This window comes from Amblyomma mixtum, chromosome 7, assembly GCF_055824585.1.
Source record: "Amblyomma mixtum isolate Tamu chromosome 7, ASM5582458v1, whole genome shotgun sequence".
NCBI lineage: Eukaryota > Metazoa > Arthropoda > Arachnida > Ixodida > Ixodidae > Amblyomma > Amblyomma mixtum.
This window is the reverse complement of record NC_143018.1, coordinates 27593526-27607850: the sequence shown is the minus strand read 5'-3', so window position 1 is coordinate 27607850 and position 14325 is coordinate 27593526. Positions and strand designations below refer to the sequence as shown.

Here is a 14325-nt window from a genome sequence, read left to right as displayed (position 1 = left end):
TTACACAGCGTCCACGGTGCTGTATACTACTATAAATACTATAGAGTTAAACCTCACCCCTCCCACCTCCCAAAGTTCTTTTTCTGCTACTAGAAATTTATTTTTGCCCTCAAAAAAAGGCAAAATACAGGTAATGGGCACAGCACGGGGAAGTATGAGAAGACATTAAGATCAATCAGATCATCGTTGTGCAAATTTAGAGGTGATGTGTTTATTTAAAAGGACACGGAGGCAATTTAAAATTATTGGCTTCAATCAAAAATTAATTTTCAGACTCTCCGAGTATGTTAACATTTCTCTTAAGAGTGAAATATGCATTTGTAGCTTAAGAAACAGAAGCCAATCTCACCAAAAATGGAGCTTTTATAAGCTCGAAAATACCAAGAAGCACAAAGCACATGTCGCCTTCCCCGGCTGAACTAGCAAGTAAAACGCATGCCTCGGCGCCCATTTTTGGGCACGGATCTTTTCTTTATTAATGCTATACTCTGGTTTGGTTTAGTTTGGTTTACGGGGTTTAACGTCCCAAAGCGACTAAGGCTATGAGAGACGCCGTAGTGGAGGGCTCCGGAAATTCCGACCACCTGGGGTTCTTTAACGTGCACTGACATCGCACAGTACACGGGCCTCTAGAATTTCTCCTCCAAAGAAATTCAACCGCTGTGGCCGGGATCGAACCCGCGTCTTTCGGGTCAGCAGCCGAGCACCATGGCCACTGAGCCACCGTGGTGGCTGGTTCATGCTACACTCTGCCTTCTGGCATAAACCGCAGATGCCAGCAACTACGCTACACCAGCATTCACTTCAAAATATAGCAAATTAATTTTCGGCAGGGTCGTCCATAGTTTTAGTTTACTGGAGGCAAGATTTTTAAATCCAATCTTCTCGCCAACAAATGCATCTTTTCCAGCAGGACAAATGTGAACATAGCCAGAAAGACTCTGAGAACCAATTTTTGCTGAAAACAATTATTAGCCGAAGTTTTCGTCAATGTCCCATTAAGGGACGTGAAAGAATGTGTGTGTTCTGTGTTACATGTGTTGTAGAGAGATGCTGTCTCAGAACAGCGAATATCTTTGGAATGGGCCTTGTTCCGAACAATACTCGCCCCTTATGCACCTAATGCCAGTGACGTCTCTAGGGGTGTGGGCGGGTCGCATCGTGTGCAGGTGTAGTAAGGTGCAGCGCTGGGCGTGGAGAAGTTGTAGGTGCGGGGGTCACTGGTGAAGCGAAGCTACGCTTTTTACTCGAGACTTCGAGCTTAAAATGCTGTAAACGGCGATGGAAAGTCTTTTGGCCATCACTGTTCCTCAGTTTACCTCACTGTGGTAGGCTCAGTATTTCTGCTTCCGAATCTCTTAAGACCTTAAATAAAACTTCATTTGGTAATTTTTCTCTATGCACTGCAACAACGTTGCCACTTGCCCTCAGTCATACGTTCACCCATTGATGAGCAAGGTAAGCATCGGTCCTTCCAGTACTATGAAATTAACTGAGTTTCTTAAAGTGGCTTCTAGCCATAGTGTTAACTTAATTCCATATTTATGGAAAGCACCCACCCCTACACATTCATTATACTTTGTTTTTTCAGCTATATATCAGCACCTGCACTCTCTCTTCTGACTGGATGCTGACGGCCGAGAAATCATGGGAAAAAATTCTCATTTCAATTACATCAATACATTATAAACTAGTATCCCCTACAAATTACTAGAGCACGCCCTGCACTGTAACATCGTAAACTTTCTCGAAGTTAACTGGTTCTTCAGCAAAGTGCAAGAAGGTTCATGGAGACAATTCTTTTGCCAAACTCAGCTAATGTAATTCACTAACACATTTCATCTTAATATATCTTAGTATTAATATAGTTTGCAATCTGACAGCATATTCTTTGACTTTAGTAAGGCATTTGAAAAAGTTTGCCATAAACTGCTCTGCTTCAATTTAGCAAAACTGCATGTTTATCCCGACCTCCAAATTTGGCTTGAGTTGTTTTTAAACCAGAGAAATTAACTATTTTGAATACATTAGTGCTTTGCAGCATGAGAGTGAGGCTCTTTCTTCTCGGTGCGATTTTTCGAAATTCAATCTTAATACCTCTAATTTTTAAGCATTACACGTTCTCCAGAATTTCATCCCATCCTAATCACAACTCACTGAATAAAACAGTACTCAAATCTGTCATATCTTGTCATTGCCACATTGTCCAAATCTCTTGTGGTCTCACTTGTTCATTTAATATTAACAGCTCTCACTTGGTCATTTAATATTAACACTACAGTCAACAACGCTAATGGCGTGCTGGTTCATCTTCATCCAATTACTCTTCTTAACCTTATTCATTAAAACTCTTTCTGCACAAAACACTTGTTTATAGCAAATTAGAAAATGCAGCATTCATTTGGGACCCCAGCATTGCAAACCCAATGCTCTTGAAGTTGTTCGGAGTAACCCTGTGTCATTCATTCTGCAAGACTATGACCGTATGCGAGCATATTCTCAGTAAAAGGCATCTTAAACTTACCCTCATTGACTTCTCATTTCTCATATTTTTCTTATTATTGTACCGAACTCATTCCTCCATCCAGCTTTTCTAAATGGCTGTACCATGCACGCAAGGTTGTGATCATGCCATGCAGTGCAAAACCTGCAGTGAATCCTTCATTCCCTGTGCCTCTACTGATTGAACCTCATTCCCAGACCAAATGCCACTGTTGAATGACATCCGCCATTTCCAAAAGCCTTAGCAAATGTTGGTGAGTAAAGAATTAACTTGCCTGTGTCTCGCTTTTCTTTTTGAGGTTGTCGTAGTAACCAACACACTTTAAAATGCCTCAGGCCTTGAGGGTGAAAATGAATTAATACATAAATTTCCAAGCAGAACATTGCTACATATATCAGTACGCACTTTTTACTCGCTAAGCAAATGTTGGAATTTCTTGTTTATTCATTCCCCCATGTTATTATTCACAGTACCAGCCAAAACATTCATCTATGAAGAATATGAATGCTCTATTTTTTCATTGTGCTAAATTTTTTTCAAAGAAGCGAAGCTTTCTTTTTGTGCTCCTCTTTACTGAAATAAAGTTAACAGGTAAATATTTCATCTAAGCACTCTTATTCGTGTAACGTTTTACTGAATTGTCTGTTACAGTGCGAACTCCATGCAAAAGCAGGCAATTAGTGTATGATAAGGGCGAAGGCTGGGTGACGCGCCAGTCCACAACACCGGACGCCGTTATGATGCCTATGCACATAGGTACATTTTAGTGCATACTTTAGGAAAACTGAGCTCGTTAACTTCCTTTATTACGAACGCACGCAGGTGCTAAACCAGTAAAAGTTTATACATACATGGAGACCTCACTGGCACCGGCTCAAGATAGTATGGAGTCGTTGTGGGCGGTTGTCTTCTAAAACCTGTGATTAAAAAAAAGTAAACAAGAATATTTCCCGCTGTGAGCAGGAATTTTCAGGTTTAAAGTATCTCAGTTTCCTCCAATTCAGTTTTTTTACCGAGCCTGAAGTATTGTTAATGCATGGCTCAATTTCTGGGCAGTTCCATTACTAGGTGATTTGTAAGCAGCACAACTCCAGGTAATTTTCCTTAAACTTACGCAATACCACCAGCAAGAGCTTCGACTCCGTTAAAGGAAATTCACGGTTACTGAGGGGGCAAATGTGGGAGAAATACAAAGATAGTGACTGAAAGAGAGTTTAGATGGGTAAGGTGAAACGCATCTTCGGTGAAGTGGGTTGCTTGGCGGATCTCACTTGACACACCACTAGTAGCAAGCGAAAATTTATGGCGCACTCCTCGAAAGCAAAAGTAACACCGGGTGCTCAATGCTCATCCACTTAGATAGTTATTGAAAACTGCCAACAAAGAAACGAAAAGTAGTATCACCTCTCCTCTCCTGACAGTGTAAAGGCTCAACACGTGGCTTAAGCCACGAGACGCAAAGAGAGAGAGAGAGAAAGGTAACTCTGTTTAATAAACTCAAGAGCGGAATGATATCTACCCCAATAAATGGAGCACAGGTGGAAAACAAAACTTTGTACAGATGCTCAAGAATTTTTTTTTCTTTAACTTATCCTTGGTGCTATTTCGAGATGACCATAAATCTATTTCTACTCGGGTAATTTTGCTAGAACAATTCTTGCAGTGTTTCACACACCAACTCGTAGATTCAGCTGCAATTTCAGTTGTTTGACGCGATACGCTTAATTCAGGTTGAAAAGGCTCAGCACACAAAAACACTACTCACTTCGAAACCATGAGCCAACTGAGCGACGTCCTGTATAAAAAAAAATAAACAAAGCAGGTTGATGTCTCGAAAATGATCATGGTATTTGAAAATACAAAAGTACGGCAACTCACTTCGACTGTCGCCGAGCAAATCTGCGATAAGGTCTGGAGGGAAAGAGTCAAATTTTTTGGCGTTCTTCGCTCGCGATTTGTGGATGTCAGTCCGAACCGTGATGTTGAACTAGGATGAGAGAGCAAAAACAATTTATGTTCGTGAGTGGCTCAGACCGTGGTTTTATACAACTGGGCACTAACCTTGCACAGAAGCTCTGGTGGTACGACCACATTGTACTTCAACTTGACCGAGAGAAGTCCGCTACCAGTGCCACTGGCTTTGACGAACATTTTGCCTCTGATGTCGTGAATCTGGAGGGAAACAGAACGGTAACTTGGTTATTGTACCCCTCGTGTTTTTCGCTTAGGATTAGCAATTTATTCCTGTGTTTCATTCTGACTCGCCATACAAAGAAAACTAAATTTAGACTACTACCAAACAATATGCAACATGCACCAAGACGTCATCGTTTTGATGTTTACGCTGAGCTTTCCCGCTATTTCTGTGGAACCCAAAGGGTCCATCCAACATTTTTCAAGGTGGCTTTGAAATTCGTGCTTTACGTAAAATTAACGCCATTGAGTTTTAATGTCTCAGAAAAGTCCTCAAAAGTTAGCCGGTAGTTTACAAATAATTTTCGAAGGGTTCCCTTCCCGCGGACCGTTGTAACGTCTGCTGTCACTCTCTTGTGAAGGAAGACAAGATGTCAGCAATCAGGGATGGTCATTGGTTCGCCAAAAACTAGCAACGATGATCATAGGCGAAGCAGACAAAAGAGGCGGCATGCACAGGATGCTGGAGATCTTGCTTTTTTCCACTCATCCCCCTACTGTCGAGACGTGGTGGGGAGCAAATGGCAAAAAAAAGCCCAAACTACCGAGCAGAGTAGCAAGTTGACGAGTGCGGGGAGAGTTGTTCTGAACCATAACCTTTACTTTTTCTGGCTCGCTCCGGTGTATGAAATGAGAGAAAAATGGCGAAAGGCCGTTTTTAATCCTCTATATCTCTAGCGCTACATAAGCCAGATCTAAAACTTTTGTGGGAGGATGATAGGCATAGCATACCTATCAGTATTTAGGCTTTTCGTACCCTTGGCAAGAAACGTTGCAAGAAACCTTTAAGTAGGTTGTTCTGCAATAATTTAGCAAAAAAATGAAATCAGTAATATTTTCCTTGGCATTACTACATACCTTAATATGTATGAGGAATGAAGAAGAGCTGTGAACATGCACGATTTGCCGCGCCAAAACACGAAAGCACTTGCACTCCTAGGAAACTTAGCAAAACACGTAATGCGAAATTGTGTGCACAGAATGACCACTCACGTCCACTTGCTGAAGGATGGCAGCGTTGTCACGCTTAAGGCGAATGCTTTTCTGGAAGTCCCGCTTATTGCTAAGGGTAACGTTACACGTGAGGTCTACGTTTGGCTCCCTTGATTTCAGAGCGAATTCCGTCAATGCTTCAAGGGCCACCACGGTGTCCTGAAAAATAAGAGACAATGATCCCACCTTCTGAAAACATAATTAAATAGAGCAAGAGAAGGATATTGAGGCACCACTTTGCCCATTTTTCATGAAAAGACGCGCGTCTCGTCGAGGCGAGCGCAGAGGCAGGCTGTCACATAAGAGGACGCGCCGCCAGCTAACTGTGGCATTCATTTTGCTCCCCTCTAGCGTGGTTTCCAAACATCTGATGGGCATGTTACATTGGAGAGTCCCGCAGGTATTTGCCTGGATCCATCCACCTTGGTGACCTTCATAACCCAGCTGAGTGTCGAAGCATCGCAGTAGCCAAGCCTAACAGTATATAACAGCTGTATCATACCGGTACTAGCCTATGAGAGGAAAGATGGGGGCAAACCAAATTGCGTTCAGCTTAAATTGAGGCAAACTCACCGAGCTATGGAAAGAACAATTATAGGTGCAACATTAAGAGACAGGAAGGGAGCAGAGTGGGTCAGATAATAAACGAGGGTTAATGACATCCTAGTCGAAATCAAAAATAATAAATGGGCTTGGACAGAGCATGTACTCCAAAGGCAGGTAACCGATGGTCATTAGGGGTAATGGGCCGGAATCCAAGAGAAGGCAAGCGTAGCAGGAGTCAGCAGAAAGTTAGGTGGGCCGATAAGATCAAGAAGTTTGCAGGGATAAGGTGGCCGCAACTGGCACAGGACAGGGTTCACTGGACAGATATGGCAGATGTTTTTCTCCTGCAGTAGGCATCATCAAGCTGGTGATGATGAGCCTAGTGTAGACCCATTTCTAGCCCCAACTCGTCTTCAAGTGCAATGAGCATTGGGGATATAGTCCCTGATGAGCAGGGACCAGCTCTGAGAAGTGACTAAAAGAATTCACAGGAACACTTAACTCCCTAATGTGTTGGTGGTGTAATAACATTAGCAGCTGTTGATGCCTTCACCAGAAGTGCCACCACTTTCAGTGTGATGATGAATAGAAATGCTCCCGTCTGGCGATGTCACTTGCCTCCAGCCAAGGATGCCGTCACCCTACTGTTCAACAACTTCAACAACAACGCCTCGCGAAATTGTAGCACATACCAGCAGACAAGAGACAGAGAAGAAATGTTGACCACAGGGCGCTTGTTGGCGACTGCCACCTTCCTGCTAACGTCTCTCCTCTGTCCCTTCTCTGCTGTCCAGTTGTGGTTTCTGGAACAGGGAACCAACAAGCCCACATTTCAACTTGAGAAAAAGGCTCGCCTGTGTTGATGCGAAAGAGCCGGACGCCGAGCGATGCGTATTGAGCCAGTTGACCACTGCCTTGCTCGTTTCGATGTCGTTGTGAGCAAGCAGTGCAAGCAGTGCATACCCGGTGCCTTCGACAACCAAGGGACTAGCCTCCATGCCCGTGCTTCTCGTGCTGAGCACTGCAAGGAACAGAAAATGAAATGTTCACCAAAACATTCATCAGAGTCTTTCATTGAAATATGTTTCCATTGCTTGTACATACTGCAAATTTGAAATCTTAATTTTTGTTGCACGTTTTTCACTGCTCCACCAGCGGTGCATTGTCACCGAGCCCATGATCAACAATCATGGCAACGTAGTTCTTGAATCAATAAGAGAACACTTTGGTAACGAAGTGGTCACTCTTAAGTGTCAGACTGTTTCGCACTATCGGTGAAACACCTAGCCACAGTATGCGGCCGGGCAGATCCCACTAGTACTGTTGGCCATGAGATCCTTTTGGGCGAAGTTAGAAGATACTAAGATGTTAAGATTAGGAAAGCGGCGGTTTTACTCTGCTGAATTTGTAAAATGCCGTGGTAATATGAAAAAAACGTGGAGACTTCTTCATGACATAACGGGTAAAACTAAAAACAGAAATCTAAATGCCGAATTAACCCATACCTTTGGCAGTGAAAGTAATCAATCTATGGCGGACTCATTCTGCAAACAGTTTGCTACATCTGTGAAGGAATTAAAAACGTAACCCAAGTTCCTTCGGCTCCATACAACGGTCCAAACGTACTAAATTCTGCGTACTTACCGAATGCTGATGACACTAAGTTATGGAATATTCTTCAGGTCCTCCCACTGAGCAAACCTCCCGAATACGATAAGATCAGACTACGAGATCTAAGAAATAATTACAGCAAACTAAAAATTATGCTCCTGCATATTCTTAACGGTTGCTTCTCAATAGGGGAAATACCACAAGGTATGAAAATACCTCTTATACAGCCCATCTATAAGTCGGGCAAAAATCTGATAGAAACTACCGACCAATCGCTATATTGCCTACCATTACTATTTTAATGGAGAAAATCGTATATCAGAGCATGTCATTTTGTGACCGATATGATATCCTAAATGGCACATAGTATGGTTTGCGGACCATACTATGTGCCATTTACTATGTGCGAGACCATAGTATGGTCTCTTTTATATTGCAAACCATGTTACTTTGTCTGTACTGAGTCTGCACTTTGTATGATTGCCGTGGCCCACCCACAAGCGCCCTGTCTTGTGCTTCCGCAGGCACACATACTTCCATGTGTAGATATGACAAAATAAATATGGATGTATGTATGTATGTATGTACTGATCAGCATTACAGACCTCTCTGAACCGAACAATATCCCATATACTGGCACATTATTTTTTAGAACCATTTTTTGTAAGAAGGTGTAGAATGTGCAGCATCTATTCTTGGACCATTAAGGAATACTGCATCTATGCTCATAGTATCTAAGAAACATGTACCGCCCTACCTTCCTGGTCTTGTTTGCAAGGAAAACGCAAGAGTATACTCACTGGGATCATAGATGAGCTTGTCCTTGAGTGCGGACAGGGTGGCGTACTTCTCCGTGTCATTGGCTTGGCTGAGCGCATAAGCAACTAGGGCCGCGACGTACGGCTCGTCACTGTCGAATGCGTTCTCCCGTAGGTACCTCTGAGCCAGCTCCACCGTCCGGCGCAGTATCTGAAAGTAGGCCTTAGAGACATTCGATGGGGAACACTAAGCATGCCTGCACTTAGGCAAGCGGTAAATTATATGAAAGTCCTTCAACAAGTTAACCACCTCAACTGTGATAAATTTCAATAATGCGACATTCAAATGGAAGTTTGCAGTGTTCTTTTTTTAGACAAACTGTCGCTGTTCAATATATCCCTCACTATCAGCAATGCACCTCCCTCGCTAATGCACCGTCTGTGTGTGCGCGCATAGAAGAATGAGTGCCGCTGCTGACAACACCAATGGCCCACTGCACACCTCTTAATCGGGCACAAAGCGCGTGCCCTTCCAATGCTCCTTCATCTTGAGGTGCAGCCAAAAAGCCCAATGGCACGAGTCCGGGAAGCAAATTGAAGAGCGCCGCTAGTGTTTCGAGCAGGGGCCCTCATTTTCTATTAGGGCCTTTGAGGATTAGTGTGCAGGTGCCCGAAGTATGCTGCCGCTTCAAAACAATGTTCTTTCTGAAACGATGATGCTCCAAACTTTACCTCGATTGTAAAGCCATTCGTTTTCAACAAATAATATAGCGCGACATCTCAGGAGGCAGAATGGATTGGCCACCCCTCTTACCTCTGGCAACAGAATTCGGGACTTGTATTGTAGAACCAATTTTTAGATTGCTTCGAAGTGGTAAAACAGTAGTAGATGTGGTAAATATACGACCTAGTAGACCCTTGCATCACGCGTATATGAACATGTAAGTACTAAGCCCTGTACTTCAGTAAACAATTCCCAGATGTAAAAAAAGAACAGGGAAAAGGTCAAGAGTCTGCATCTACCAGCATGAAAACAAGACAAGAAAAATAAGAGCAAGTTTGCCAGATTAACAGACTTATACGTTCGCACGTAAAAGTTTCCACGCATTAACTATGTAAAATACTTCAGAAATGCATGCAGAAACATGCAAACATGCAGACAAGAAAAAAACACTTGTAAACACCATCAATGTGTAAAGTGGTGCTAGCTAAGCTGAACCAAGTGCTACGTTGCCGACACGTAAGGTGCAGTGATTATTTATTCGGCCCGCTTAATAAACTCAGAGCTTCATACGAACTTGCCACATGAGACGTGGACATCAGACCAGATTTTCGTGCTAGACGAAACAAATTGCCCTCCAGATATTTTGCCTGCAAGAGCATCCAGCATAACTTCACTTTTAGAGCGTATCGCTGAGTGCCAATTTTAATCTATTGTTAGCAGTGCAGAGGCGTTGTTTTGCACTGTTTTGCACGAACAGTGGAAGTGGCATCGTTTTGCAGCAATATTCACTCCATAGACACTATGCTGTGTTCGTGGTACTCCGTCGTTCAGCGAGCACAGCACACTAGACCATAGCATTGAAGAATTGAAGAGAGCATGTGACATGACACTGAAGCCCTTGTTAGGATACCAACGTGCTAGCCATCATGTCATTGAAACTAGCGCACATAAAAGGCCTAAGTGCCGCATTAGTCGAGGGACATGCCGTTGAACGCATATGAATGCGCCTCATCTTTTAGGTTGCATTTTGAGACAATTTTAGTGAACTTGTTTGAAAAACGTTCAACCGCACCTGAAAGCAATAGTGGATGATGCGATATTGTACCATGCACTGAGAGAACGAAAATATATGCATATATGACCTGGACTCCCGGAAGGTCATTTGCCGCGAGGGTATCATAAGGTGGTGTCATGAGGCTGTCCTGGTCTGAAACGAGTCTGCGGTGCAGGGTCGGCATTTTTTTAGCCTATTACGAAGCAGAGATGCTTAGTTTACTAAGCTTAAATAAGCGCTGCATAAGTTTACCGCTACAGTCATGAACCAGAGTGGTTCGGAACCACCCCAGCAAGCCCTTGGTCGTGCATGGTATATGATTGCACTCCTTCCAGTCTCTTTCCCTCTCTCTCTCTCTCACCCCCTTAACTCCTTCCCTCACAATGCTGTTCGGGTGCCCACCCACGGTGATGCGGTTACTGTTCCATTCCTCTCCTCACAACCTGAGCTTGCTCCCAAGCTTGTGGCTACACGCAGAAGTTGACCAGTCGAGCTGGAGGTTTACTGCCTTCTTCAGTGTCTTCAGAAGAACTGTGCAGTCACTGAGGTCACTATTCGTGCTTAGTTTGCACGTTACGGTAAGCAATCTTAAAAATTTCTAGGTGTTCAGAACCAAAGCTTTCTTTTTTGTTTTTCCAGGCTGCTTCAAGAGGGTGAGGGGCCTTCTCAACAGATACCTTTGCCACTGTCTTCTTCAGGACCACCTTTACGTGTTTCGGATAAGTGACTCATTGCTCACATCCATATCATCTTGATGTGCTGCATTTAATGGCAAACTTGCAGTCAACTCTTCTCGAGAAATCTGATGACTTCTCATGTTTTCGTTGATGAAATCACATCACCCAGTGTTCATTTTCTCTCGTTGTTTTGACAAGCTGTCTTACATTTATGCTTTGCCGATTTCGAGCCAGAAGCGTCATTCTGCCCACATCCAAGCAGATACGGCAATGTCTTCGTGTATGGAATGAAGCGACCAGAAATGGTCAATGGGACTCTGGTTGACGTGCCCACTTTCTATCTTGGATCCTGACTACTGAAGACAGCAAGTGAGAATTTCTTGCCTGCGTCATCTGTTTCTCATTGGTTGTGGTCAAAAAGAGTCTGGTACGAAGACCGTTCTCCAGGGGACGAACTTAAGTGCAGTGCCATGAAATAAGAAACGTATGATCCATGCACGTTGTCCTGTGTTATGCTGAAAGTTGCCTAGGACCTGCCTAGCATTCCTTCCCATGCATTACAATAGGATCCTTACTTGAGACCCATGGACTGTCTGGTCGAGCCCAGAGTCGTATGTGTCCGCCGCAAGATCATCCAGCCAGTCAGGCCATTCGTCCCCATCGGGAGAGTCAAAGCCCGGTGCCTCCTGGACTCCAGTTATTGCAGGAAGTCCATGGAGGTAATCCGCGTCCAACCGCCCGGTTGTGTCGCTCACGGCCGAACGCCGCCACCTCTACACAACATTATTAGACGATCGAGGTGGACACCTTAGTGTCAGCGCACGCCTTACTTGAAATGCCTACTTTACTGTGCGACTAAGATCCCAACATGCACTCCGCCGGATAGATAGCTCAAGTACCTTCACAGGGCCGCAAAATCTGGGTTCGTCAATGGCTACTTTCACCTTTGCAAAAGCATACGGGTCCTTTGGTAAAAGTTGCACCTGCCCGAATTCATGCCCAGAAAAATAACTAGTAAAATTGAAACTGGAGCATGCAGTACATTGCCAAAAATATCTGCTATCACCGGCCTCCATAAACACGAACACTAAATACTACCTGCCTGGATAGAAAAATGACCCAATCACCTAAATGACACCCTCTCGGCATTTGTTACTATAAACCGCACTCATGACTGGATGTCTAAAGTTGATAGCTTACGAACTCTAATTGTCTGAAAAAAGTATATATAAAATTATTTAGCTTTTTCCCCTGCCCTTTACAAAGGCAGGGCCCATAAGAGTGTTTGCCTCACATAATTTAACACCATCAAACATAACTGTTGATTCACTGAATTGATCTGGCCATGTGCTGAAGAATATCGGGTGATACATGCAGCGACACAACATGACATGATAATTACCGCTTTGTTGCTGTTTGCAAAAGGGTCGTGGGGACCATTTGTCATGCTTGGAGGCTTCATGCACTCCAAGAAAGTTAGCAGGACAAAGGCTGTCATGGGCACGGACCCTCGGACTCCTCCCTGCCAAAGAAAATGAAACGATGTGAGCGCAATGCTTTCACTGGGCTGAATTGTGCGTGCTCTATTCTGACAGAAAGTGATCATAGAAAGTGATCGTAGCAATATTTCTGAGCTAGAAGAGAAGGCAAGATTTACTTTTTATGAGAAACTGTTGTAACGAGTAATTAGCTTAGCACTTGTGTGATCGTACCAGCATGACCTTGTGCATGATGGGCTTCTTTTCCATATAGCTGCCATCGTATTTTTGGGCAGCCGCAAGCCACAGCATGCCACTCTCAATCACGGTGGGGTCGATGTGCGTGTAGCGCCTCGATTTGCAAAAGATGCGCAGCACAAAGGCCGTCAACCTTTAGAAAAAGGGAATGGAAAAATGCAGTTCAGAGCAAAGTACAGTGAATATAAATAAGCCAGAAAAGAAGCTCTGTTGAGATAAATGAGCAATCCATCTAAAAACGGTGAACTAAAAAACACGAAAAACACGGGGAGAACGTACAGAACACGAGTGCACTATCGACTGATGCGTGGCCGAAGAAACACCTCTCACTCGGTGAACGTGCGCCAGGAATTCAGCATGTGTCAACAAGATAAAAACCCAAATAAAAACGTGACATAGCTATACGATAGACACACAGACTAAACCAAGAGAAAAATATTTAGCACGTGGCAAGAATTTTCAAATGTTGTTTTACGTGTAAAGTACAGGTCAAGTGGTGCGACTGAGGCTGGCTGAGACATGCCGAAACTGAAATATAATAGCTGTCTGTCTCTTCGCACATCACCATTCAGGCTACTGGACATGGTGGCATACAGGTGTAAGCAAATTAAAACGATGAAGCAACGGTTATATCGCAGTTTTTGTTTACCTCACGTCAGCCCAAGCCTACTTGTGGCGTCATAACCACCATTCGGCTGCTGAAACATGAACTCTATGGAAGAATAAATTTAACTATTAATTATTTACCGGGATTGGGTGTATTCTATGCTTTGAACATTGTTTACTATTGCATTCAGCATCCCTCCAAAACATGAACACAACAAAAATGCTCTGTCAATATTCCTTTCATAGGCGAATCAAGGAGATCTATGTCTCGTCCGGAAGAAACATTGAAGAACTCACCATACGCTGCTCTTCCTGTGCGTGAATGCAGAAAACGAGCCGTCGTTTTTTCGAAATGAAAGTTCCTTTTGATAGCCTGCACAATAATGACACAGGACATGTCACATCACGCTCACATACGTCCTGTTTAATAAAAGTCACCTTCTTTGATGTAGCGGTAACCCTTCTCCTCCAGTGCTTCGTCGATCAGCTTGTTTTGCTTGAGGTACTCGAGAGCGTACAGCGTTGGTGCCATAAGCATCATGGTCTGCTCTCCACAGCCCGTGGGCATTGTGATGAGCGACTCGATGTTCTGAAGAGTCATTTGAACGGATGGTCCCAGCTGATTTCCTGCACAATAATGAATTTCGTTATATCAGTGGTGCTAAGGACCACGTGTTTTTATACTTCACTGAATTCAAGCAGAAATATTTACGCTGTTTTTCTGGGTTAGAAGGGTACAAAATTTGGTGGCTGAATGTTATACTCCGTCGTCTAGCACCAAAAGCCCATGGTACGATATCTTTTTTTTATTGCTTGAAGAGCTTTTCGTATTTTGGTTATACGGAAACACTGCTGCGTACCAAACATGCAATTCTGTGGGTGGTTCAGATTATTTGCGTACTTGAGTACATAAGTTTATTGTTC

General features: G+C 43.6%; 1 protein-coding gene across 5 annotated transcripts in view; it reads right to left on the bottom strand.

The window, feature by feature from the left end:
• The window catches only part of LOC149335427 (complement C3-like), a 74674-nt gene that overhangs the window by 16244 nt on the left and 44105 nt on the right, over window positions 1–14325 (bottom strand). The window contains exons 23-35 of one of the 5 annotated variants that reach the window (XM_089552111.1): window positions 13840–14028; window positions 13699–13774; window positions 12772–12928; window positions 12462–12581; window positions 11635–11832; window positions 8647–8827; window positions 7090–7256; window positions 5690–5848; window positions 4565–4675; window positions 4382–4490; window positions 4269–4298; window positions 3355–3420; window positions 2778–2840 (exon numbers count right to left, since the gene is read on the bottom strand). In XM_089552111.1, the coding sequence (XP_089408237.1) occupies window positions 2778–2840; window positions 3355–3420; window positions 4269–4298; window positions 4382–4490; window positions 4565–4675; window positions 5690–5848; window positions 7090–7256; window positions 8647–8827; window positions 11635–11832; window positions 12462–12581; window positions 12772–12928; window positions 13699–13774; window positions 13840–14028 (1626 nt within the window). The remainder of the gene's footprint in view (window positions 1–2777; window positions 2841–3354; window positions 3421–4268; window positions 4299–4381; window positions 4491–4564; window positions 4676–5689; window positions 5849–7089; window positions 7257–8646; window positions 8828–11634; window positions 11833–12461; window positions 12582–12771; window positions 12929–13698; window positions 13775–13839; window positions 14029–14325) is intronic. The other 4 variants (XM_089552112.1, XM_089552113.1, XM_089552114.1 and 1 more) reach the window with 4 other exon arrangements.